The following is a 25,952-nucleotide window of genomic DNA, read 5'->3' as shown; positions in this document are numbered from 1 at the left end:
CTAGATTATTAACGTGAAAGCTTAGATAACTTACTGTAGGCCCCTTTTTTTCCCTAATATAAGCATTTAAAGCTACAAATTCCCTGTAAACACTGCTTAGGTTGCATAGTAAGCTCTTTAAAACTGTTGTGCTGTTGTTTTCTGGCTTGCCTTATGTCTGATGAGAAGTCTGAGTGTATTCTTATCTTTGCTTCTTTGAACATATGTGTCTGATTTTTCCAGACTGTTTTTTTTTTTTTTTTGAAAGGGAATTTCCTTCTGTCACCCAGGCTGGAGTACAGTGGTGCGATATTGGCTCACTGCAACCTCCGCCTCCTGGGCTCAAGTGATTCTTCTGCCTCAGCCTCCCGAGTAGCTGAGACCACAGGTGCACGCCACCATGCCCAGCTAATTTTTGTTTGTTTGTTTGTTTAGATGGAGTCTTGCTTTGTCGCCCTGGCTGGAGTGCAGTGGCACCATCTCCGCCCACTGCAAGCTCCGCCTCCCTGGTTCACGCCATTCTCCTGCCTCAGCCTCCTGAGTAGCTGGGAGTACAGGCATCCGCCACCACGCCTGGCTAATTTTTTTGTACTTTTAGTAGAGATGGGGTTTCACCATATTGGCCAGGCTGGTCTTGAACTCCTGACCTCGTGAACTGCCTGCCTCGGCCTCCCAAAGCGTCCAGACTGATTTTAAGATCTCTTTATTACTGGTTTTTAGTGATTTGATTATGATATGTCTTGGTGTAGGATTTCGGGGCTTATCCTACTTGGGATCCATTAAACTTCTAGTTACTGTGAGTTTATAATTTTCACCAAATTTGGAAGATTTTTGACTATTATTTCTTCAAATATTAAAAAAACTTCCCTCTCTTCTGGAACTCCAGTTATACATCTTCAGTCATCTTCTCTCTGTGCTGCATTTTGGATACTTTTCATTGTTGTTTCTTCAATTTAAATGGTCTTTTCTTCTATACTGTTTAATCTGCTGTTAATCTCATCTGGTGTAATTTGTATTTTAGAGATTGATTTTTTTTTTCTCTTTTGAGACAGAGTCTCACTCTGGTGCCCAGCTGGAGTGCAGTGGCGTGATCTTGGCTCACTGCAACTGCCTCCCAGGTTCAAGTGATTCTCCTGCCTCAGTCTCCCAAGTAGCTGGGATTACAGGCATGCGCCGCCATGCCCAGCTAATTTTTGTATTCTTAGTAGAGACAGGGTTTCACCATATTGGTCAGGCTGGTCTTGAACTCCTGACCTGAGGTGATCTGCCTGCCTTGGCAAAGTGCTGGGATTACAAGGTGATTGATTTTTATCCGCAGACATTCTAACCAGATCTTTTGTCATATCTTCAATTTCTTTGCTCATTTTGTTAATGTTTTCCTTTAAATACTTATACATACTTATATTAGCTGTTTTAATGTCTTTTTCAGCTAATTTTGTCATCTTTATAGTTTCAAGGTCTGGTTCTTTTCTTCTGGCTATGGATCACGTTTTTCTTGCTTCTTGACATGTTTAGTGAGTTTTGATTTGATAGTAGACTTTGTGAATGCATGTTGATGAGTATCTGGTATTTGTTGCCTCTCTTTAAAGACTATTGGATATTGTTTGGCAGGCAGTAAAGTTAATGTTGCTCAATTTGAGTCCTTTGAAGTCTGATTTTAGGCTTCTCTAGAGTGGTTCTAGGGTAGCCTTTTTCCAGATATAGTTTGGCCCTCTTTCTAAGGTGTGGCCCTCTGATATCTCCACTGAATAACCCAAGGGATCATCAAAGACTCTCCATTTTGGCTGATCAGAGTTTGAACATCTTCCTGCTATGTATAAACTCCAGTAATTGTTCAGTTTACAAATCTCCAGTCATTTTTTTGCCTATCCTTGTCAAGTTTCCCTCTATACATAGCTTGTCCTAATACTCTGCAAAGACTCAATGGGCCTCCTATACAGATTTTTTGGAGCCCCCTTTTTTTCTGGTTGGCTCACTTCTCTCTTGAAATGTGCCCACAACTGCCATCTATCTCAGCCTCTCTGATCTCAAATTTCTGTCTCCTCAATTTAGCAAGGCTCCTGGGCTCTAAAATGAAGAGTTTTCCTCTCAGTGCCCATGATTGCAAAATTGCTGGGATGGTGGTGAGGCTCACCTTGTGTTTTTGTTTTGTTATTTTTTTCCTCATATCTTGGCAATCACAGTCTTACTGTTCTCATTGTCCGAAGTCTGAATACAGTTTACTTCATATATTTTGTTCACTTTTCTAGGTTTCTTTATTATAGCAAGAAAGCAAGAGGTTAAGTGCAATCCTAGTTATTCCATCATGCACAGAAGTAGAAGGCTCTACTTCATTTTTAACTAATATATAGCCAACAAAGAGTAACCAGAATGTATAAGGGCTACCATTCAAGAAGAAAAAGAGAGAAACCCAGTAAAAACACAAAAATGGACAAATTGCTTAAGTATGTACTTTATAAAAGAACTCAGAATGTCCAGTAAACATGAAGAAATATACAACTTGATAATTATAGGGAAATACAAATTATTATCACTGCAGGATATGTTTACACATTCATCAGATTGGCAAAAGTTATGGAGTCTGATACCAAGTGTTGGTAAGGATTAGAGCAACAGAAGCACTCATACCCTGCCCGGGAAAGTTTAACTGGTACAACCATTTTGAAGATGAGTTAAGCATATCTTCAAAGCCAACAGTTCCACTTCCAGATATATGCTCTTGAGAATTGTTTACATATATACACACACACACACACACACATATATATACACACACACACAAACATATATATACCTAGAGACATGTACAAGAATATGCATAGCAATATATTTTTTTTATAATAGCCCCAAACTGGGAACAATCCAAATATCCAGCCATAGTAAAATTGATAAATTAATTGTAGTATGTTACTGTATTGGAATGTTATACAGCAATGAAATTGAACCTGTTGTAGCTTTCATAACAATATGGATGAAGCTTGTAAGTCTAATGTTAAGCAAAACAGATGATAGAGAATACACATGATAGATTCCATTTGTACAAAGATTAAAAAATGTAAAGCTGAACTGTACTTTTTAGGGTTGCATACATTAGAGATAAAACTATAAAGAAAAACAAAAATTGATTGTAACAGAGGTCAGGAAATTGTTCTTTTAGTGTGGGGATGTGGTGGAGCGTAGCATGTGTCCGGGCAGTCTTCTAAGGTGCTGGCCCAGTTCTATATCTTGACTTAGGTAGTGGTTTCATGGAGGTTCATTTTATATTTATTCTTTACTCTTTACAAAAGAAGAAGTCCATATATATACATATATGTTTTATATACTTCACTCTGTATAATAAATCATAATATTTTCAGATATTCAGAGTTTAAAAATATGAGTCTCTTTTATATGGCTCTGAGGACAGTTTCAGAAAGGAAATTCTGAAAACATTTCAAGGCAATGCTATTGGAATAACTAATAATCTCCTGAGGAGACTATTTTGAAGATATAATTTCTGATACATTTATTTAAAAATCAGGTTTTTTAAAGTTGTAGATGGGTAACTAAATTTGCTTATAAGCACTAATTCAGGTCAGGTGTGCTGGCTTACACCTGTAATTCCAACAGTTTGGGAAGCAGAGGCAAGAGGATCACTTGAGGCCAGGAGTTCAAGACCAGTCTGGGCAACATAGTAAGACTCTGTCTCTACAAAAATAAAAACTAAAAAATTAGCTGGGTATACCAAAGGACTATAAAACATTCTGCTATAAAGACACATGCACACATTATGTTTATTGCAGCACCATTCACAATAGCAAAGACTTGGAACCAACCCAAATGCCCATCAATGATAGACTGGATAAAGAAAATGTGGCACATATTCACCATGGAATACTATGCAGCCATAAAAAAGAATGAGTTCATTTCTTTTGTAGGGACATGGATGAAGCTAGAAACCATCATTCTCAGCAAAGTAACACAGGAACACAAAACCAAACACTGCCTGTTCTCACTCATAAGTGGGAGTTGAACAGTGAGAATGTATGGACACAGGGAGGGGAACATTACACACTGGGGCCTGTCAGGGGATGGGGGGCAAGGGGAGGGATAGCATTAGGAGGAATACGTAATGTAGATAACAGGTTGATGGGTGCAGCAAACCATCATGGCACGTGTATACCTATGTAACAAACCTGCACGTTCTTCACATATATCCCAGAACTTAAAGTATAATAAAAAAAATTAAAAAGGAAAAAAAAATTATCTGGGTATGGTGGCATGTGCCTGTAGTCTCAGCTACTTAGGAGGCTGAGGCAGGAGGATTGCTTGAGCCCTGGAATTCGAGGCTGCAGTGAGCTATGATCACACTGCTGCACTCCAGCGTGGGCAACAGAGGAAGACCCCCTCCCAATAAATAAATACATTTTTAAAAAAAGTACTAATTCAGGGAGGTTTCTCTTTAAGGTATCATTTCTTTAGAGAATGCAATATAATATGTTTTATTGAAGTTGATTACTTTAACATGAATCTATTTCTACTTGGAAATCTGAATAGCCTATGAGTTTAGAAGATTGGTTAGTATGTAAATGAGTAGTCAAAGATATCACTGTGATTAGGGTCACACTGTAGAGTCTTTTTAAAATGTATTTAGAATATATGTAAATAATGTGTACAGTTGGTATATTTGTGCTTTTAGGAAAGAGAAACTTTGAGCATCCCACATCTTTAGCTGAAAGAGTCCTTCTCTCAAGTAAAACTAAGTCTTTGGGGATATTAAAGTGATTTAGTGAGCATCATTTGTGCTAAAGATTTTAACTCCCTCTGCCTGCCTGTTTGTCCACCAAATATTTTAGCAAAGTTGTCAACAAGTGTCAAAATTGCTCATCTTAGTTGATCATCTACCCATCTGCCCTAGAGGTGATAATGAACCCAAAAGGCTGTGGTAATGGAAAGGAGAAATAAAATGCATTCATAATCCACAGAATGGATAATTGATCTTATATATTTTTTTTATTATACTTTAGGGTTTTAGGGTACATGTGCACAATGTGCAGGTTTGTTACATATGTATCCATGTGCCATGTTGATTTCCTGCACCCATTAACTCGTCATTTAGCATTAGGTGTATCTCCTAATGCTGTCCCTCCCCCCTCCCCCCACCCCACAACAGTCCCTGGAGCATGATGTTCCCCTTCCTGTGTCCATGAGTTCTCATTGTTCAATTCCCACCTATGAGTGAGAACATGCGGTGTTTGGTTTTTTGTCCTTGTGATAGTTTACTGAGAATGATGGTTTCCAGTTTCATCCATGTCCCTACAAAGGACACGAACTCATCATTTTTTATGGCTGCATAGTATTCCATGGTGTATATGTGCCACATTTTCTTAATCCAGTCTATCGTTGTTGGACATTTGGGTTGGTTCCAACTCTTTGCTATTGTAAATAGTGCCTCAATAAACATATGTGTGCATGTGTCTTTATAGCAGCATGATTTATAGTCCTTTGGGTATATACCCAGTAATGGGATGGCTGGGTCAAATGGTATTTCTAGTTCGAGATCCCTGAGGAATCGCCACACTGACTTCCACAATGGTTGAACTAGTTGACAGTCCCACCAACAGTGTAAAAGTGTTCCTATTTCTCCACATCCTCTCCAGCACCTGTTGTTTCCTGATTTTTTAATGATGGCCATTCTAACTGGTGTGAGATGGTATCTCACTGTGGTTTTGATTTGCATTTCTCTGATGGCCAGTGATGAGCATTTCTTCATGTGTTTTTTGGCTGCATAAATGTCTTCTTTTGAGAAGTGTCTGTTCATGTCCTCTGCCCACTTTTTGATGGGGTTGTTTGTTTTTTTCTTGTAAATTTGTTTGAGTTCATTGTAGATTCTGGATATTAGCCCTTTGTCAGATGAGTAGGTTGCAAAAATTTTCTCCCATTGTGTAGGTTGCCTGTTCACTCTGATGATAGTTTCTTTTGCTGTGCAGAAGCTCTTTAGTTTAATGAGATCCCATTTGTCGATTTTGGCTTTTGTTGCCATTGCTTTTGGTGTTTTAGACATGAAGTCCTTGCCCACGCCTATGTCCTGAATGGTATTGCCTAGGTTTTCTTGTAGGATTTTAATGGTTTTAGGTCTAACATATAAGTCTTTAATCCATCTTGAATTAATTTTTGTATAAGGTGTAAGGAAGGGATCCAGTTGCAGCTTTCTACATATGGCTAGCCAGTTTTCCCAGCACCATTTATTAAATAGGGAATCCTTTCCCCATTTCTTGTTTTTGTCAGGTTTGTCAAAGATCAGATAGTTGTAGCTATGCGGCATCATTTCTGAGGGCTCTGTTCTGTTCCATTGATCTATGTCTCTGTTGTGGTACCAGTACCATGCTGTTTTGGTTACTGTAGCCTTGTAGTATAGTTTAAAGTCAGGTAGCGTGATGCCTCCAGCTTTGTTCTTTTGGCTTAGGATTGACTTGGCGATGCGGGCTCTTTTTTGGTTCCAAATGAACTTTAAAGTAGTTTTTTCCAATTCTGTGAAGAAAGTCATTGGTAGCTTGATGGGGATGGCATTGAATCTATAAATTACCTTGGGCAGTATGGCCATTTTCACGATATTGATTCTTCCAACCCATGAGCATGGAATGTTCTTCCATTTGTTTGTATCCTCTTTTATTTCATTGAGCAGTGGTTTGTAGTTCTCCTTGAAGAGGTCCTTCACATCCCTTGTAAGTTGGATTCCTAGGTATTTTATTCTCTTTGAAGCAATTGTGAATGGGAGTTCACTCATGATTTGGCTCTCTGTTTGTCTGTTATTGGTGTACAAGAATGCTTGTGATTTTTGTACATTAATTTTGTATCCTGAGACTTTGCTGAAGTTGCTAATCAGCTTAAGGAGATTTTGGGCTGAGACAATGGGGTTTTCTAGATATACAATCATGTCATCTGCAAACAGGGACAATTTGACTTCCTCTTTTCCTAATTGAATACCCTTTATTTCCTTCTCCTGCCTGATTGCTCTGGCCAGAACTTCCAGCACTATGTTGAATAGGAGCGGTGAGAGAGGGCATCCCTGTCTTGTGCCAGTTTTCAGAGGGAATGCTTCCAGTTTTTGCCCATTCAGTATGATATTGGCTGTGGGTTTGTTGTAGATAGCTCTTATTATTTTGAGATACGTCCCATCAATACCTAATTTATTGAGAGTTTTTAGCATGAAGGGTTGTTGCATTTTGTCAAAGGCCTTTTCTGCATCTATTGAGATAATCATGTGGTTTTTGTCTTTGGTTCTGTTTATATGCTGGATTACATTTATTGATTTGCGTATGTTGAACCAGCCTTGCATCCCAGGGATGAAGCCCACTTGATCATGGTGGATAAGCTTTTTGATGTGCTGCTGGATTCGGTTTGCCAGTATTTTATTGAGGATTTTTGCATCAATGTTCATGAAGGATATTGGTCTGAAATTCTCTTTTTTGGTTATGTCTCTGCCAGGTTTTGGTATCAGGACGATGCTGGCTTCGTAAAATGTGTTAGGGAGGATTCCCTCTTTTTCTATCGATTGGAATAGTTTCAGAAGGAATGGTACCAGTTCCTTCTTGTACCTCTGGTAGAATTCAGCTGTGAATCCATCAGGTCCTGGACTCTTTTTGGTTGGTAAGCTATTGATTATTGCCACAATTTCAGAACCTGTTATTGGTCTATTCAGAGATTCAACTTCTTCCTGGTTTAGTCTTGGGAGGGTGTATTTGTCGAGGAATTTATCCATTTCTTCTAGATTTTCTAGTTTATTTGCATAGAGGTGTTTGTAGTATTCTCTGATGGTAGATTGTATTTCTGTGGGATCGGTGGTGATATCCCCTTTTTCGTTTTTTATTGCATCTATTTGATTCTTCTGTCTTTTCTTCTTTATTAGTCTTGCTAGCGGTCCATCAATTTTGTTGATCTTTTCAAAAAACCAGCTCCTGAATTCATTAATTTTTTGAAAGGTTTTTTGTGTCTCTATTTCCTTCAGTTCTGCTCTGATTTTAGTTATTTCTAGCCTTCTGCTAGCTTTTGAATGTGTTTGCTCTTGCTTTTCTAGTTCTTTTAATTGTGATGTTAGGGTGTCAATTTTGGATCTTTCCTGCTTTCTCTTGTGGGCATTTAGTGCTATAAATTTCCCTCTACACACTGCTTTGAACGTGTCCCAGAGATTCTGGTATGTTGTGTCTTTGTTCTCGTTGGTTTCAAAGAACATCTTTATTTCTGCCTTCATTTCATTATGTACCCAATAGTCATTCAGGAGCAGGTTGTTCAGTTTCCATGTAGTTGAGCGGTTTTGACTGAGTTTCTTAATCCTGAGTTCTAGTTTGATTGCACTGTGGTCTGAGAGACACTTTGTTATAATCTCTGTTCTTTTACATTTGCTGAGAAGAGCTTTACTTCCAACTATGTGGTCAATTTTGGAATAGGTGTGGTGTGGTGCTGAAAAAAATGTATATTCTGTTGATTTGGGGTGGAGAGTTCTGTAGATGTCTATTAGGTCCACTTTATGTAGAGCTGAGTTCAATTCCTGGATATCCTTGTTAACTTTCTGTCTCGTTGATCTGTCTAATGCTGACAGTGGGGTGTTAAAATCTCCCATTATGATTGTGTGGGAGTTTAAGTCCCTTTGTAGGTCACTGAGGACTTGCTTTATGAATCTGGGTGCTCCTGTGTTGGGTGCATATATATTTAGGATAGTTAGCTCTTCTTGTTGAATTGATCCCTTTACCATTATGTAATGGCCTTCTTTGTCTCTTTTGATCTTTGTTGGTTTAAAGTCTATTTTATCAGAGACTAGGATTGCAACCCCTGCCTTTTTTTGTTTTCCAGTTGCTTGATAGATCTTCCCCCATCCCTTTATTTTGAGTCTATGTGTGTCTCTGCACGTGAGATGGGTTTCCTGAATACAGCACACTGATGGGTCCTGACTCCTTATCCAGTTTGCCAGTCTGTGTCTTTTGATTGGAGCATTTAGCCCATTTACATTTAACGTGAATATTGTTATGTGTGAATCTGATCCTGTCATTATGATGTTAGTTGGTTATTTTGCTCGTTAGTTGCTATAGTTTCTTCCTAGCCTCGATGGTCTTTACAATTTGGCATGTTTTTGCAGGGGCTGGTACCGGTTGTTCCTTTCCATGTTTAGTGCTTCCTTCAGGAGCTCTTTTAGGGCAGGCCTGGTGGTGACAAAATCACTCAGTGTTTGCTTGTCTGTAAAGTATTTTATTTCTCCTTCACTTATGAAGCTTAGTTTGGGGGGATAGGAAATTCTGGGTTGAAAATTCTTTTCTTTAAGAATGTTGAATATCGGCCCCCACTCTCTTCTGGCTTGTAGAGTTTCTGCTGAGAGATCAGCTGTTAGTCTGATGGGCTTCCCTTTGTGGGTAACCCGACCTTTCTCTCTGGCTGCCCTTAACATTTTTTCCTTCATTTCAACTTTGGTGAATCTGACAATTATGTGTCTTGGAGTTGCCCTTCTCGAGGAGTATCTTTGTGGCGTTCTCTGTATTTCCTGAATCTGAATGCTGGCCTGCCTTGCTAGATTGGGGAAGTTCTCCTGCATAATATCTTGCAGAGTGTTTTCCAACTTGGTTCCATTCTCCCCATCATTTTCAGGTACACCAATCAGACGTAGGTTTGGTCTTTTCACATAGTCCCAAATTTCTTCGAGGCTTTGTTCATTTCTTTTTATTCTTTTTTCTCTAAACTTCCCTTCTCTCTTCATTTCATTCATTTCATCTTCTATCAGCGATACCCTTTCTTCCAGTTGATCGCATCTGCTACTGAGGCTTCTGCATTCTTCGCGTAGTTCTCGAAACTTGGCTTTCAGCTCCATCATCTCCTTTAAGCCCTTCTCTCCATTGGTTATTCTAGTTATCCATTCTTCTAATTTTTTTTCAAAGTTTTTAACTTCTTTGCTATTGTTTTGAATTTCCTCTCGTAGCTCAGAGTAGTTTGATCGTCTGAAGCCTTCTTCTCTCAACTCATCAAAGTCATCCTCCATCCAGCTTTGTTCCGTTGCTGGTGAGGAACTGCGTTCCTTTGGAGGAGGAGAGGTGCTCTGTTTTTTAGAGTTTCCAGTTTTTTTGGTCTGTTTTTTCCCCATCTTTGTGGTTTTGTCTACTTTTTGTCTTCGATGATGATGATGTACAGATGGGTTTTTGGTGTGGATGTCCTTTCTGTTTGTTAATTTTCCTTCTACCAGACAAGACCCTCAGCTGCAGGTCTGTTGGAGTTTACTAGAGGTCCACTCCAGACCCTGTTTGGCTGGGTGTCAGCACCGGTGGCTCAAGCAGAAATGCAGAAATCACCCGTCTTCTGTGTCGCTGGGGCTGGGAGCTGGAGACCGGAGCTGTTCCTATTCGGCCATCTTGGCTCCCTGATCTTAGATTTTTGTGGGCTTTTTTTTTTTTAATATTAGCCAATCCTGTATTGGTTTTCTGCTAAGGTCTAAGCTCAGTGTCTGAGATTAGAAACACTCAAATTAGTTTGAATGACAAATCTGAGATAATTGTTTAAAGAAAAATTTTTTAGCTTGCCATTTGCTGCTGCTTCTAATAGGTGATCTGAATGTAACATTTGTTGATTCAGCTAATGGGAGTATCTTGGCAGTCATTCTTTTTACCCTCCCAAATTCTGCAGTCACTTCTGTATTAGTTGCCCATTACTGCATAACAAATTACCACGCATTAATGGGTTAAAACAACACCTACTTATTAGTGCTATGCTTTAACCAACTGAGCTAGCAGGCCACCACGTAACACCTATTTATTATCTCATAGTTTCTGTTTGTCAGGAGTCTAGGCATGGCTTAGCTGGATCCTCTGCTAAGGGTCTCTCACAGTTGACATCAAGGCTGAGCTTGGGGTCCTCTTTCAAGTTCATTTGGTTATTAGCAGAACTCAGTTTCTTGCTGTTGTATGATCAAAGTCTCATTTTCTTACTGGTTGTCAGCAAGGACTGTTTTCACTCCTGAAGACTGCCCACAGTTCCTTGTTATGTGGCTCTCTCACAGGCCCTCGCATATCATGGCAGCTTATTTTTTCAAGGCCAGCAGAAAAATCTCTTGCTTCAGTTGGCTAAGACAGAGTCTGATATAACTTGATCATGGGAGTAATTGTCTCATCACTTTTGCCGTATTCCATTGCCTAGAAACAAGTCACAAGTTCTGCCTGTGCTCAAGAGGAAGGAATTATATGAGAACTTGATTAATTGGGGGGTTCGGGGATATTCTTAGGGTATGTCCACCACAACTCCAAAAAGTAGAGGCCTGGCAAACTTCTTACCAAGTCAGTAGCAATGGTCCTCTGCCCACTACAAGTAACATCTGTGCCTTTTTAGATGACCTTTGTTTTATGAACAAAATATGTAATTTGGATTTTTGGTAATAGTAAGCATCTTTTCTACTGAACAGAATTAAGATAAAGAAAATCTTCCTTAGGATACACTTTTTTTCTTTTTTTTTTTTTTGAGACGGAGTCTAGCCCTGTCGCCCAGGCTGGAGTGCAGTGGCGCAATCTCGGCTCACTGCAAGCTCCGCCTCCCGGGTTCACTCCATTCTCCTGCCTCAGCCTCTCCGAGTAGCTGGGACTACAGGTGCCCGCCACCACGCCCGGCTAATTTTTTGTATTTTTAGTAGAGACGGGGTTTCACCGTGGTCTCGATCTCCTGACCTCGTGATCCGCCCGCCTTGGCCTCCCAAAGTGCTGGGATTACAAGTGTGAGCCACCGCGCCCGGCCTTCTTTTTTTTTTTTTTGAGACAGAGTCTCACTCTGTCACCCAGGCTGGAATGCAATGGTGTGATCTCAGCTTACTACAACCTCCGCCTGCTGGGTTCAAGTCATTCTCAGAATACACTTCTAAGACTCCAAAAAATGTAATTTATTAATATAGGTATTGTTGATAGTAGCAAATGCTTCATTATGTAATTGAGTGTGACATTAATTCTCTCATGCTTTGTCAAATGACTCTTACTCTTCAGTGCAGGAATCACAGCCATGGCCCCCACCCTCCAGGATTTGGTCGATACGGCATCTGTGCACATGAAAACAAAGAACTTGCCAATGCAAGAGAAGCTCCTCCTCTTATAGAGGACTCTAGTAACTGTGACATTGTCAAAGCTACTCAGTAAGTCTTCCAAATGCTTTGGTTTTTCCTTACGTTCTCTAGAATTAATAGTAATGTATGTGTAGTTCATGGAGCTTCGTATGTTTACCTCTCTTAACTTCGTAATGGTAGTTAACACCAGCACCAAGTATATTTGTCATACCAACACCACAGTACTTAGTACAGTGTACCTGAGCTGTTTATGTACCAGGACGTCCCATTACATTGTAGGCAGCTTCTTAGCAAAAGGGTGTCTTCATCTTTGTAGCTCCAGTGCTTTTGCACAGTTCCTTCTTGTATAAGGTACCCAATAAATGTTCCTTGAATGAATGGATGATTTTAAATGACACTAAGCCAAACTCTTTATTTGAAACACAAATCTAAGTCTTTTAAAATATACTACAACCTGAACAGGTAGATGGAATGAAAAATACCAACTTACACATTTATAGATATTTTTAAAAATCATTTATTTCTTGAGTACTTTCCATGTGCTTGTTGTGCTGGATTAACTAGAAGAAAGATGGTAAGGTAAAGTGGAAATATGTTCTCTGACCACTTGAAACACATAGTGTGTTGTTTTGCTTGCACTGGACATGGAAGTACATTCTGAAAGTTTCCCCTTAAGATCTCCATATGTGGGTATTTGCATTAAGTCAATTATTTCCAACATTTTCACCTTCATGGATCTTGTTGATTATTAACATCTATCACACCTCTTGACATTGAGCAAATTTTGAAGTATTTTGTTCATCAGACTACATCAAGTAGTAATCCATTTTTGTAGTAATCAAACATAAATCTGCCCAGCAGATTGCCCACCAAATATAAATCATGCCAATCTAATCAGCCTGAGGGGAACTAATGTTACCATACTAACTTGATATACTTTCTATCAGAAGCAAAGATGTTTGGAGATTAATTAGCCTATTTGGGCTTGATATAGACTAATGTATTGTCTATGTTAATTAAAAAATATATTGACAATTATTTGAGAATTCTAATTACCAATTTATATTAACTCTAGAGGCCTTGGGAACCACTCTTTTAGGTGAATATTATTTGATATTGTTTATGTTTTATTTGTACAAAGATGAGCGTATTCTTAAGGTAAATATTTGCTTTAATTAGGATGGAAACATTAAATCTTTTCCTGTTGCCTATAAAATTCTTACGATAAATGTCAGAAATTAGGCTCTTTTTAGAGGCAATCTCAGTAAAAACTCGCATTTTATGTCTTTCCTAAAATTTTCTTCAGATCCTGGACCTTCTCAAGTGGTTGTGGGGAGACCTGTAGGTAGTATCCGGGAAGGGCATAGAGAGCTATGGAGTGTGTGTGTTTGTTTTCTAAACCAGCAAAACCTTAATGTATATTCTTATTATGTTTCTAAAATAAAGGGAGTATTTATTTTCCAGTAAAATGTTAAAGTTGACATTTAAAAGATGGAGAGTGTAAATGTATGTGTGTCATTTTCAAAAATTTACTCTTTTAAAAATGCCAAAAGGACACACACACACACACACACACACACACACGCATGTATTTTGGTAAGGCAGAAATTATTCTAATTTACAGTGTGAGAAACAGACAATTCTGCCATTTGGTTTGATTTTTGATCCTTGCGGGCTTATTGAAACTTTCAGGTACTTTTAAACAGAAATAAGTTTTAAAGAAAGTGCTAAAGGGTCGGTTGGGACTTCATAGAAATATTGCTAACAGGCCGGGTATGGTGGCTCACACCTGTAAACCCAGCACTTTGGGAGGCCGAGGTGGGCAGATTACCTGAGGTCAGGAGTTCGAGACCAGCCTGGCTAACGTGGTGAAACCTACTAAAAATACAAAAATTAGCTTGGTGTTGTGGCACACACCTGTAATCCCAGCTACCTGTGAGGCTGAGACAGGAGAATCGCTTCAACCTGGGAGACGGAGGTTGAAGTGAACTGAGATTGCGCCACTGCACTCCGGCCTGGGTGACAAAGCGAGACTCCATCTTAAAAAAAAAAAAAAGAAATATTGCTAATGAATGACTTACCTCTTTATTCTCTATGAAATACCTCTTTTTAATGCTATAATAATTTCTCTATGAAATACCTCTTTTTAATGCTATACTATTTAACTGATTAACTAACAGTTAAATCTCTCTCAAGCCCATCATTCCTTTTCTATTCCTATTGCTTCTCTCTTACTTTAGGCTCTCATTGTCTCTCACCTGTATTTATTGCAATAATCTCTAAACTGGTATTTCACTCTCTGTCCTCACCCTGCTCTAAGCAGCTTCCATACTGCCTCCAATGCGATCTTTCTTAAAACTCAAAGTCTGAGTGCTTTCCTCTTTAAAACCCTTTATTGGTTTCCCATTGAATTGTAGATAAAGTCTAAACTTCATAGCATAGCACAGAAGGCCCATGTGATCTTTGTCTATTGCTTCTGACCTCATGTCTCACTATTCCCTCTCATGCTTTATGCTTTAGCAATGTTAAATTGCTTTTATTTCTCTGAACATCCATGTAGTTTCACATTTCTGATTTTTGTACATGCTGCTTCCTCTGCCTGAAATGCCTTTTGTCAGCCTATAAAATATAGCTTAGTTTCATCTCCCTCAGGAAGGGCTAATCATTTGTTCCTCTCCTATACCTATATTCTTTCCACATTTTGTTGTTGAATTTATCCCATTCCAAGTTGGCTTTTAGTCTTTATCCCTTATTGTGAGATTATTGCATGGGCTTGGTTTGATTCAGGGATAAGATTATTGTCAAGAATTGGCACCAGGTGTTTCTGGCACATAGTGGAGATCAGATGAAACTTACTGAAGGAAGGCAATGTAAGTTTAAAGTTTACTTAAGAAAATCAAGTTCAACTCCAAAGAGATTAATCTGATCAGTATGTAAACCAGGTTTCCTTTTGCTGTTTGGCTTTATACTGTGTCCTCTCTGTGCATGTCTTTGTTAATTATTATATTTCTGTATTGACTGAAAGGCAGTTTGGATAGTGAAAAGATACAGTAAAATGAAGAAATTTTGATATTTGAAATGATTTTAATTGTATCAATTATGCTTTTTTTTTTCTTATTTGAGATACGGAATTTTTGAACGATGTAAAGAGTTGGTAGAAGCAGGATATGATGTCAGGCAACCAGATAAAGAAAATGTGTCGCTTCTTCATTGGGCTGCTATTAACAACAGACTGGATCTTGTAAAGTAAGATGGGATATGTGTGTTAATTGTGTATTTATAATTTTAGACCTCTCCTTCATTTATCTTTTTCTTTGAGTATTGAACCATGTGTAATCCTCGTGTAAAAGAACACCTGAAACTTTTTCTGCCACACACGTTGGTTATTATAAAGTTGAAAAGGACCTTAGAGACCATGCCTGGTTGATCCAAAAAGGAAAATTAGAGATAAAGCCAAGGGGGCCAATCATAAAGTTTAGGAAGTAAAAGTGAACATTTTTTAAAAAAGGAAAAGTATAATAAACTTTTTCAGAATAGAATGGGAAGTCTCATCTAGTTTAGAAGAAGCATTGAAATATTTTACATTTTAATACTGTGAAGCATAGATAGGTAGGAAATTTAACCTTTTAAAAAAACCAAATGTGGAATGTACTTTTAAGTGGGCATGTATTGGATTGTATAAAATATTTCCCCTTCATAAAGCACTACTGCCTACCCATTGTTTCTTTTAAACAGCTTAACATGTAAAATGTACATGTGTATGTGAATGTGTGTATATTTTGTGTTATAGGATTAGATATTTAAAGTCCTCAAAGTTTAAGAAATTTATTAAGGTTTAAAATGTTCTAACACACATGAATACTCACAGGCAAACTCCTCTTCTGTGGAAATAAACTGGCATGGTATTTAGATAATATGATGTATGAAGCTCAACTTTGAAGTAATAAGACTAATTCCTATAAACCATAGAAGAAAATCAGTCTCATTACCTTATATGTCCATCTTATACAGTGCCTCTCATCTCTGTCCCCTAAATACAGGGCAAAACACTCAAAATGTCTAACTTTTCCAAAAGGATTTTAAATTAATTCTTTACTACTTACTTTTAAAATTCATTCCCACTTAGTAATTCTACTTTTAAACTGTTGAAGGCGACATAATTTTACCTTTCTCCTTCCGGTCAAGTAAGAATATCTGTCTGATCCTAAACCTTTTGAATATAAACAATGTCAAGAGTGCTGTGGTAGTTAGACTATGCAGAGAGTAGTTATGATGTATTTGATATGTAAGTTATAATGGAATGCTAATTACAGCAGGACTAATTACTTACATCCTAAGAATGTTTCATCAGGGATTTGTCTGATTCTGCCATGTGAACCTTTCATGTTTCTACAGATGTGGGTGTTTTAGGGAGTATTACTATCATAATTTGTTCTCCAACATATTTATTACTATGAAAAAATTGGTATTTTCTTTCTCAATATGAAGCTTAAGTTTCAAATCTTATTTTCATTTGTGTCTGCTTTTAACAGGTTTTATATTTCAAAAGGTGCTGTTGTAGATCAGTTGGGTGGAGATTTAAATTCAACTCCTCTTCACTGGGCCATCCGGTAAGGTTTCTTTGAACGCTGAAATTAAATAGCCACATGTAGCTAGTGGTCACCATCTCGAAAATCAGTTATAGACGTTTTGAAAGGCTGTCTTTTCTTTTTTTTCCCCCCTTTATTTAAAAATAAATTTCAGCTTTAAAGAGTTTGCAGAAAGGGTGTTTTCGATATTTAATTTAGGGCTTCATTATGATTATCCAACTCAAATATGTGTTTTATAGTTTCTTTTTTGTAATTAGAATTAATAATTTTCATACTTGGTAACATAAATAAAAGTAGTATTTCTGTGAACTGCAAACTCAATCAGTTCAGGCTTATGACATGTCTATTTAGAAATTTACGATTTTATTTCAGAGGTGAGTTTCCTCTTAAATGTAAAGTATATCTCTATATCTTAGGGCCAAATGAGTCAACTCTTTTAAAAGTTGTTGCAGGATTAACAAGAAATTTTGAGTAGGTCAACTTAGAACATTTATATTGTGTGGTCACTCTCCTCTTTTCTCTGTTGTATATTGGCCATCTGAAACTGAAGTTAATAAGTCTTGAATACTTACCAGTTTCTTTTATTAATTTAAACTCCACTCTTGGTGGTTGGTGGGGTTGACAGGAATCTGAAACTGAAGTGAATAATTGTTCGTGTAAGTCAAGGAGTTGAATCTTTTCTCCATAGCCAAGAGTTTTGAAGCTCTAGGGTTAATTCATGCCCTTTAAGCTACTGAGGTTCAGTACTTTACATGAAAAATGAACCATAGTCAAGCATAAGAAAAGCATATGAATATATAGCTCTTAATATTATCACAGTAAACCCATAGTTTATGAATATTGTATTTCCGTATATCTGGCTTACGATTTTTTGATTTTAAAATGACAGTGACGTCTAAGTGGTCTTAGAATCTTCACTGTTACCATGTCATAAAAAATTATTCTTCACATATGGTAATGTAAGGTTTAAGGTAGATTGGGAAGTTATCAAGTTTATCACTTACACTCAAGAATGATTATCCAGGCTGAGCGTGGTGGCTCATGCCTGTAATCCCAGCACTTTGGGAGGCCGAGGCAGGCGGATCATGAGGTCAGGAGATCGAGACCATCCTGGCTAACACAGTGAAATCCCATCTCTACTAAAAATACAAAAAATTAGGTGGGCATGGTGGTACGCGCCTGTAGTCCCCGCTGAGGCAGGAGAACCGCTTGAACCTGGGAGGCAGATGTTGTAGTGAGCCGAGATTGCGCCACTGCACTCCAGCCTGGGTCACAGAGCGAGACTCCATCTCAAAAAAAAAAAAAAAAACCCGAGAATGATTATCCATATAGTTCTAAGTTTGCAGCATCTAAGTTAAAAATGTTTGGACAATCACCGTTGTTTCAAAAATCTTACTGTTAAGAAATATTTTTTGTATGTAACCAAAATCCCTCATGTCTTAGGAATATCAGTCTCTCCCTGACTTTTTGCTTTTTCTGCATGCTACAGAATGGCTTTTTGTCTTCTATTTGCAGACAAGGACATTTACCTATGGTCATATTATTACTCCAGCATGGTGCAGACCCCACTCTCATTGATGGAGAGGGATTCAGCAGCATCCACCTGGCAGTATTGTTTCAACACATGCCTATTATAGCATATCTCATCTCAAAGGGACAGGTATGTTCTGAAATGTGTCTTATACTCCAGCTTTTATCATCTGAAGAGGTTGGGGAAATTATTAGTAGTAGTCTCTTCTTCTTTTTAAAGTGGAGGTTAATGGATATCCAGATATTCAGATATTAGCCTCAGTACGTTTAGCTATTGAATACTGCTTTTCAGCTTCATTGGAGGGAAAAGGATAGGTCATTTAGCTCAGTAACGTATAATAGATGTTTCTGAAACTTGTAAGCTGGTAATAGTTTTTCTTATGAACCCAGTAATTTGCAGTTTCTCAAAAACATGACTTCAAAGCCTGTATTTTTCTTCTAGTTGAATACAAAAATGGTAGTCAAATCACTAAATTAACCCATCATTTGCTTTCATTATTTGAGCCCAAATGGGAGGCCAATTTGAATGTATGTTTCTTATTGTTCTCTAAAGTAATTCCATGAAAATTGACTTGCCTTGAGAGGCACATGTTAAATTATAGGTTATTGTAAGTTTCACTGTCAATTATACTTGCCTGGAATATGTTTTCTGGTAGCAAAGTAGTTTATGTATTAGTAGACTTGCCTGTAAAAGGCATGAAAACGTGTTGGCACAAATGCTGTTGGAATGATTGTGCTCCCTTTAAATAAGCACTTTCTCTCAGACTTAGCTGATTGAAGTAGAATTATAACCTCCTAGGTTTCATTGTTGGAAAAATATAAATATGTGAAGAAGAGTCCTGTCTGCTTCTCTTTGGGTGCCTTTCCAAGTCCTGTTCCCCCAAGGTCCATAAGAATCTTCAGAAGCTGCAACTGTTTTTCTTTGGCTTAGCTGAAACCATTGCTGTATACCTTAAACCTAGACCTGTCTTATTAAAAGGATTATATCCTCATGGAAATATGATTTCCTTTTTTTTTCTGTGTTCCAGAAAATAGAAAGGAAATTTTCATATTTTAGTATTTAAAACTTAATATGATAAGTCCAGAAAGACAAGTTGCCTCAGAAGATAGGGAGTTCACTATTTACTGGAAGTGTTTGAGTAGATACTGAAGGACTTTGTATAAGAAATGATAATGCGAATTAATGTGTCAACTAAGGTCTCAACTAGGTGACTTTTAAGGTCTCTACCATCTCTTGTATTTGATGGTAGCTATCAATATTTTACTCTTTCCCTTAGCTGTGTTCACATCATATAACACTTTACATTATATATTCAGATTTTCTTTTTAAAAATATTTTGTGGAAATCCATGGATTTTTACCCTATGGAAGTGAGCAGAACACTCTTTTTATCTAATGATATTTGAGCCTTTTATGTAGAAATAATGGTAGTATTGAATGTATTAAAGAGATATTTCTATTAAGAGAACAAATAGACTTTTGAGTGTATTTACAGTTATGCTAATTGTCTTCTTTTTGAATAGAGTGTGAATATGACAGATGTAAATGGGCAGACACCTCTCATGTTATCAGCTCACAAAGTAATTGGGTGAGTATAATTTAATCTCCTCAATCTGATTCTTGGTCCCAACTATTTCTTTTCTGTGTATGTAATATTAAGTATCTGTCTATGTGAGATGATAGTACATTGAAGAAAATAAGATTTTCCACACTGAGACTGTGATAATCGACTTTTAAGGTAGTTATAGTTAGAAAAGCAGCCTTGAAATACATTTTCTCTTTTCTGATAGCTTTGGCAAAAAATTTGAAAGCTACTAATAAGAAAAAAATTTCCTTACCTAACAAGTAGATATACCTTGAAATATACTTGTTAACATGACTTGTATTTCTTCCTTTGGCTTTAAAAAAATGGCTATAATTTTAAATGTTCTCATAATTTGAAATCTAAGTGATAAATCTGCTTTCTGGAAAATATTAAATTTTGAGATTCTCTGACATCATTCTTAACTACTTTGCAAATATCATTAACTGAAAAGAGTCTGTATGTTCAGATCAGGCACTTACATATTTTAACTTTTTCTGTGTGTTTATTTCTATAAACACATGATTAATGACCACTGTGTAGTTCAAATTCTGGTATTTATCTAAGCAGATACTTGCGACAGTTCTCACTTTAGCAGTTTGTTTCTATGTTGTATTGAATCTCTGATTTTGCTTGTACTTAGGACTTCTCTTCCAGGAACTGTGTTAGTTCTAATGCTATTTCCTTTTTGTTCATGGAATGGTAGGACTGGAGGTAAAATTTTATTAAAAAGCATTTTCTCTTTGCTGGTAAATCTGAAGTCAGGTATAATCTCTATAAAGATATTGATGGAATAAATAAAGTAGAATATTGTTTTATTAAAAGAATCTCTTCAGTGGTCATGAAGGAAGGAAAGGTATTGGTAAAGTAAAAATATTTTACTGAATTCTGTCTTCTAGTCCATAACTTTCTGAGATATACAACTATTTTAGGACATAATTTATACCTACTTTATTTAACAGTTGATTTGATGGAGAGTATGAAGTTAGCTCCTCAACTAAGACATACATTTAGTCTTTAATTGAATAAATAACATAGCATTTAATATTGGCTAAAAAATCTATATTCAAAGAAAAGTGTTAGCCAATAGAACAACAATATTAAAGGAAAAGTTTGAAAAACAAAAGCAGTTATTCCACTGCATTGTTAAAATTATATAGCAGGTCGTCATTTTTTTTTTAATCTCCTATTAGTACCTAGAATAGAACTCAGTACAAAGAAGTTTCTCAGTTCTGAATACTTAACTGAATGGTTAATTGATGGCATTATCTTAAAAGATTCATAATTTGCATTTATTCCTTAAGTCATCATCTCTGTTAATGCCTCTTGGTATTTTATTATTTTGAGACAGGCCAGAACCAACTGGATTTCTTTTAAAGTTTAATCCTTCTCTCAATGTGGTTGATAAAATACACCAAAACACTCCACTTCACTGGGCAGTTGCAGCAGGAAATGTTAATGCAGTTGATAAGCTTTTGGAAGCTGGTTCTAGCCTGGATATCCAGAATGTTAAGGTATGGCCAGGTATTTATCTCCCTTAGTTTATTATATCTTGAGTTAGAAGATTGATAAATTAACGTAAAGATAAGCTATATATTTGTTTTCAGTTACCCCAAGATAGATATAAATTATAATAGCTGGCTATCCTTGGAATAGTGTGTTGAGTCTATGATTCTGGTGTGTTTAAAAAAAGTTTAGCACTCATAATATATTAAAAATGCTTTTAAACTTTTTACCCCACTCTTTTTTAAGGGAGAAACACCTCTTGATATGGCTCTACAGAACAAAAATCAGCTCATTATTCATATGCTAAAAACAGAAGCCAAAATGAGAGCCAACCAAAAGTTCAGACTTTGGAGGTGGCTGCAGAAATGCGAGGTATTTTCATATGGGGTCTTTTCTATGGGATAGATGACTATTAGTACCTAGAATAGAACTCAGTACAAAGAAGTTTCTCAGTTCTGAATACTTAACTGAATGGTTAATTGATGGCATTATCTTAAAAGATTCATAATTTGCATTTATTCCTTAAGTCATCATCTCTGTTAATGCCTCTTGGTATTTTATTATTTTGAGACAGGTTTTGTTTATTAAGGCATCAGAGGAAACCAGAGAGTTGGCTTTTTGCTACATTATATCTTCTGACTATATCTTTCCCCCGCATCCTATATTACCCAAAGTTGGAAATTTGGCACTTTCATTGACTATTTATTGTTGGCCCTCAACTAGATGCTCTAAAACTGCTTGTTACCTTATGAATATTATTGTGTACTTCCACATTTATTTAATGAATGTATTGAAATGCAAAAGGTTTTGATTTTTAGAGACACAATGGGAAAAACACCTTGTTGCAAGGAGTTTTATAGAAGCTTGTAGGAATAGTTTATTCCTTACTAAAATTTTATTTCTTGAAAAGAAAATAATAACATTTACAATGTTTCTTTAGAATCATGAGGACTTTAAAAATGATAGTGTTGAAAACTTTAGGCATATGATGTCACTTCATAAAAGAAAACACTGGAATTTTGAGAGATTAAATCCAAATTTTATTCATTTTTTTAGCTTAGCAATTCTTGAGTGGTGTTGCTCTAAACTTTAAAATGAACTGAATAATGGAAAACGTTAGAAACTTCAGCTTATTCTCATGAATGGCTAAGAAAATCTAAGTCATAGAAGTGAATACTATTTAAATTGTTAAAATGGAATATTGGATTGATTCCACTGTTTCTAGTGTTTTCAAATATGATACCATCATCTTATTAATAATAATTAGTAATTGTACTTTCAGAGTGATTCTAAATTAACAGACACCATATTCTTATGTAGAGGATCATTATGAATGCTACACTGCTTTTGCATTAGGCATGTGGAGTGGGGAGAGAAAGAAATAGTGGTTACTCCTCATTCTCCTTTGCCAACTCCTCCACTTCTCCCCTATCTCTTGTTGGTAGGGTGCCCCAGGATTTTGTTATTGAACTTCTTTGCTGTCTATTCATTCCCTAAATGCCATCTATATGTTGATAACTCCCATATTTGTCTCTCTAGTCTAGACCTTTCCATACTCATATATCCAGTTACCTACTTGACTCATCCGCTTTGATGTCTGATAGGCATCTCCTGATACCCTCCCCACCCTTCCCCTGGCTAAGCCAAGCCTTCTCCATCTCAGTAGCTGGTAACCCCAGCATTCCTCTGTCTTCGCCTTTTTTTTTGTCATACCACATATGCAGTCCATTAGAAAGATGGGTTAACTAGTTCAGCCTTCAGTTTATATCCAGAATCTGACCCCTTCTTACCACTCTACCACTGCCGTGTTGGTTCAGCAGATGAATCTCCTAAAATGTAGGTCAGGTCATGTCACTTATCACCTCACATTCCTATGATGTCTCCTCATTTCTCCCAGAGTTAAAGCAAAGTCTTTATGATGGCCTATAAGGCCCTTTGTCATCCAGGTTTTTATATCTATAAAATTCACTTAGTATATTTATTTGTCTATCTTCCCCAGCTAGAATTTAAGTGAGAAAAAGATCTTAAATTCATTGATGTGTCCCAAGTGCCTAGAATAGTACCTTGCATATAATATGCCCTCAAGTATTTGTTGAATGAATAGGGCAGCTTGTCTGTAAGAGTGTTATATCTAGGATTTAGAATTTTGAGATCCATATTTAATTCTTATCTCTGTTCTGAGATTATGTTGCTAGGAGATTCTAAATTTACATTAAAAAAAATCTAAACTAGCCCATTTTGTGTCATCATGCCAATTGGAATTGGAAACATTTTAAAGATTTAATGTCATTTGAAATTATCCACTCCTAGATACGGCTTAGAGAGGTGAAAATGGAAGAAGAAAGAAGGAAGCCCTGCTTGCTTTCAAGGTTTCATATCTTGTCATTAAAGACTGCATTGCACAAACATGGGGCCCACCTTCAATTCAGTCAGACTGTTGTTTCATAGAAGTTTCATTCTTTTAACTTTGCCAAAATAAACCTGAATTAGTAGCATCATGAGGACATATTTCAATCTTTGATCTCCATGTGACATTTGACACTGAGAACATCCCCCTTCTCGAAACTCTCTTCCCTGGATTCCCTGAAACCTTTCTTTCTGCCGGTTCTCATCCTGCCTTTCTGGTCAGTTGTTCTTGGTTATTTTTGGTGACTTTGCTTTTTTCCCCTCAAGTGTTTGTTTTGGCTAAGATTCTGCCCCCTTTCTACCTGCACACAGTCTTTGGGATGTTATTCACTCATGGCTTTACCACCTATGTACTGATAAATTTTAAGTCTTCCAGAATGCTAGACCTGCTTTTGACTGCCTGCTGGATGTCTCCTAGATGTCCATAGGCATTTAAAATTCTACATTCTCCAAACATAGCTCATCTTTTCTGCAGACCTATTGCATCTGACCTTCTGCATTAGGGATGGCATGGTGCAGTGCTCAGGTTGGAGCTCTTATAGTTCCCTCATTGAGTCTTTTGTATTAATTTCTACGTAGTCCCTTGAGCTTGCTTTATGTTTTCCAATACAGAATACTGTTTGCAAGAAGTTATTTTGAAAAATCTTAGCTTTCATTAACAGTTTTCTAAAAGACCACCATTTCTTGCAGAGAAGAAAAGCAAAACAAAATATGTTTAAGCAACATTTTATAAAATGTAGGGCTTTTAAAAGATTGTTTCCCACTTTGGGAGGTCGAGGCAGGTGGATCGCCTGAGGTCAGAAGTTCAAGACCAGCCTGGTCAACATGGTGAAACCCCGTCTCTACTAAATATACAAAAATTAGCCAGGCATGGTGGTGGGTGCCTGTAATCCCAGCTACTTGGGAGGCTGAGCCAGGATAATCACTTGAACCCGGGAGACAGAGGTTGCAGTGAGCCGAGATTGCACCATTGTGCTCCAGCCTGGGCAACAAGAATGAAACTTCATCTCAAAAAAAAAAAAAAAAAAAGATTGTTTCCAAGATGTACAATCTCTCAAACCTCAAATTTATCAATCAGCAATTTTAGAGGAAAACTTTGTGTTAGTTTTGTTGTTGTATTAATTGTTATTATACCCTTTGGAAGTAGTTCTTATATTGCACTATTATTAGATACTTAAGAGGTGAAATCCATAAAGTTCTAAAATTCTGAATCTCTTCATAGCTCTTCCTGCTGCTGATGCTTTCTGTGATTACCATGTGGGCTGTTGGATACATATTGGACTTCAATTCAGATTCTTGGCTTTTAAAAGGATGTCTTCTAGTAGCATTGTTTTTTCTGACATCTTTGTTTCCAAGGTGTGTATGTTAATTTTTGCAAGGCTGGTTATTGTGTTTCTGATTTTATTTCCTACTTCTGTTGTTGATTAGCTGGAGTCACAGATTTTTATCATGCTGTAAATATTACTTACCATATAACAGCATCCTGAGGGTGGATGGAAGGAAAGGGCTCTGGTAGCATATTATTTGGCTGAAAGCAAATTGCTCATCCCAGTAACTTGGTTGACTTGACAATAGGTGGAAAATAAATACCCTGGGTCATGTTTTAATTGTTATTTTTGGTGAATGATGGAGAGATTTTTGTAATCATTTCATAATTATTCAAGATTTTGTAATCATCTTGAAGCATTTTTGCTCATTTTTCAGAAATTGTTTCCTTTTTCTAAATTTATTTTAAGCTAGTTATTTTTGCTGTCAGTCATTTTTAGTTGAGTTAAATTGTGAGAGGTTATAAAATAGTAAATACGGCATGGTTTTATTTTTAGGACAGTATTTATACATGATTATATATAGTTAATGGTTAAGAGTCAGACTGCTTGAATTCAAGTCAAGCTTTACCACATGACAGTCTGACGTTGAACAAGTTGCTATAAAATGAGGGTTAACTGTTGTGATAATGCCTGCCTCATGGTTAACACATGTAAACACATAGAACTATAGCTGACACATAGTACTCAATAATCATATCACCCCCCACCTCTTCTTCTCTCTTTCCTTTCTCAATAAAATGGCATCCAGTTCCTCAAATGAATATGGGTGTCACGCTTGGATTACTGTCATCCTCTCCTCACCTCCCATGTCCAACCCATTACCAAGTGTTCCCTACCTGCCTCTCTCCATCTCCACAACTCGCATCCTAGACCAAGTCTCCTCACTGGTCTCCTGACTTCTTATCTCCCTAGAGTTTACCCCCACTTAGCAATCAAGGGAGTCTTTTAAAAAGCAGATACGTTCTTTCTTTTCT

The 25,952-nt window shown here is 37.0% G+C and overlaps 1 protein-coding gene across 2 annotated transcripts in view; it reads left to right on the top strand.

Annotated features, from left to right (window-relative positions):
- ZDHHC13 (zinc finger DHHC-type palmitoyltransferase 13) overlaps nt 1-25,952 on the top strand; it is a 59,419-nt gene that overhangs the window by 13,359 nt on the left and 20,108 nt on the right. The window contains exons 2-9 of one of the 2 annotated variants that reach the window (XM_055282165.2): nt 11,961-12,106; nt 15,161-15,283; nt 16,570-16,647; nt 18,142-18,286; nt 19,680-19,744; nt 21,090-21,252; nt 21,491-21,616; nt 24,873-25,006. In XM_055282165.2, coding sequence (XP_055138140.1) covers nt 11,961-12,106; nt 15,161-15,283; nt 16,570-16,647; nt 18,142-18,286; nt 19,680-19,744; nt 21,090-21,252; nt 21,491-21,616; nt 24,873-25,006 — 980 coding nt within the window. The remainder of the gene's footprint in view (nt 1-11,960; nt 12,107-15,160; nt 15,284-16,569; nt 16,648-18,141; nt 18,287-19,679; nt 19,745-21,089; nt 21,253-21,490; nt 21,617-24,872; nt 25,007-25,952) is intronic. The other variant, XM_055282166.2, reaches the window with a different exon arrangement.

The sequence above is a fragment of the Symphalangus syndactylus genome, chromosome 6, assembly GCF_028878055.3.
Source record: "Symphalangus syndactylus isolate Jambi chromosome 6, NHGRI_mSymSyn1-v2.1_pri, whole genome shotgun sequence".
Lineage (NCBI taxonomy): Eukaryota > Metazoa > Chordata > Mammalia > Primates > Hylobatidae > Symphalangus > Symphalangus syndactylus.
Note: the sequence above shows the minus strand (reverse complement) of the source record. Positions and strands in the feature narration are given on the sequence as shown.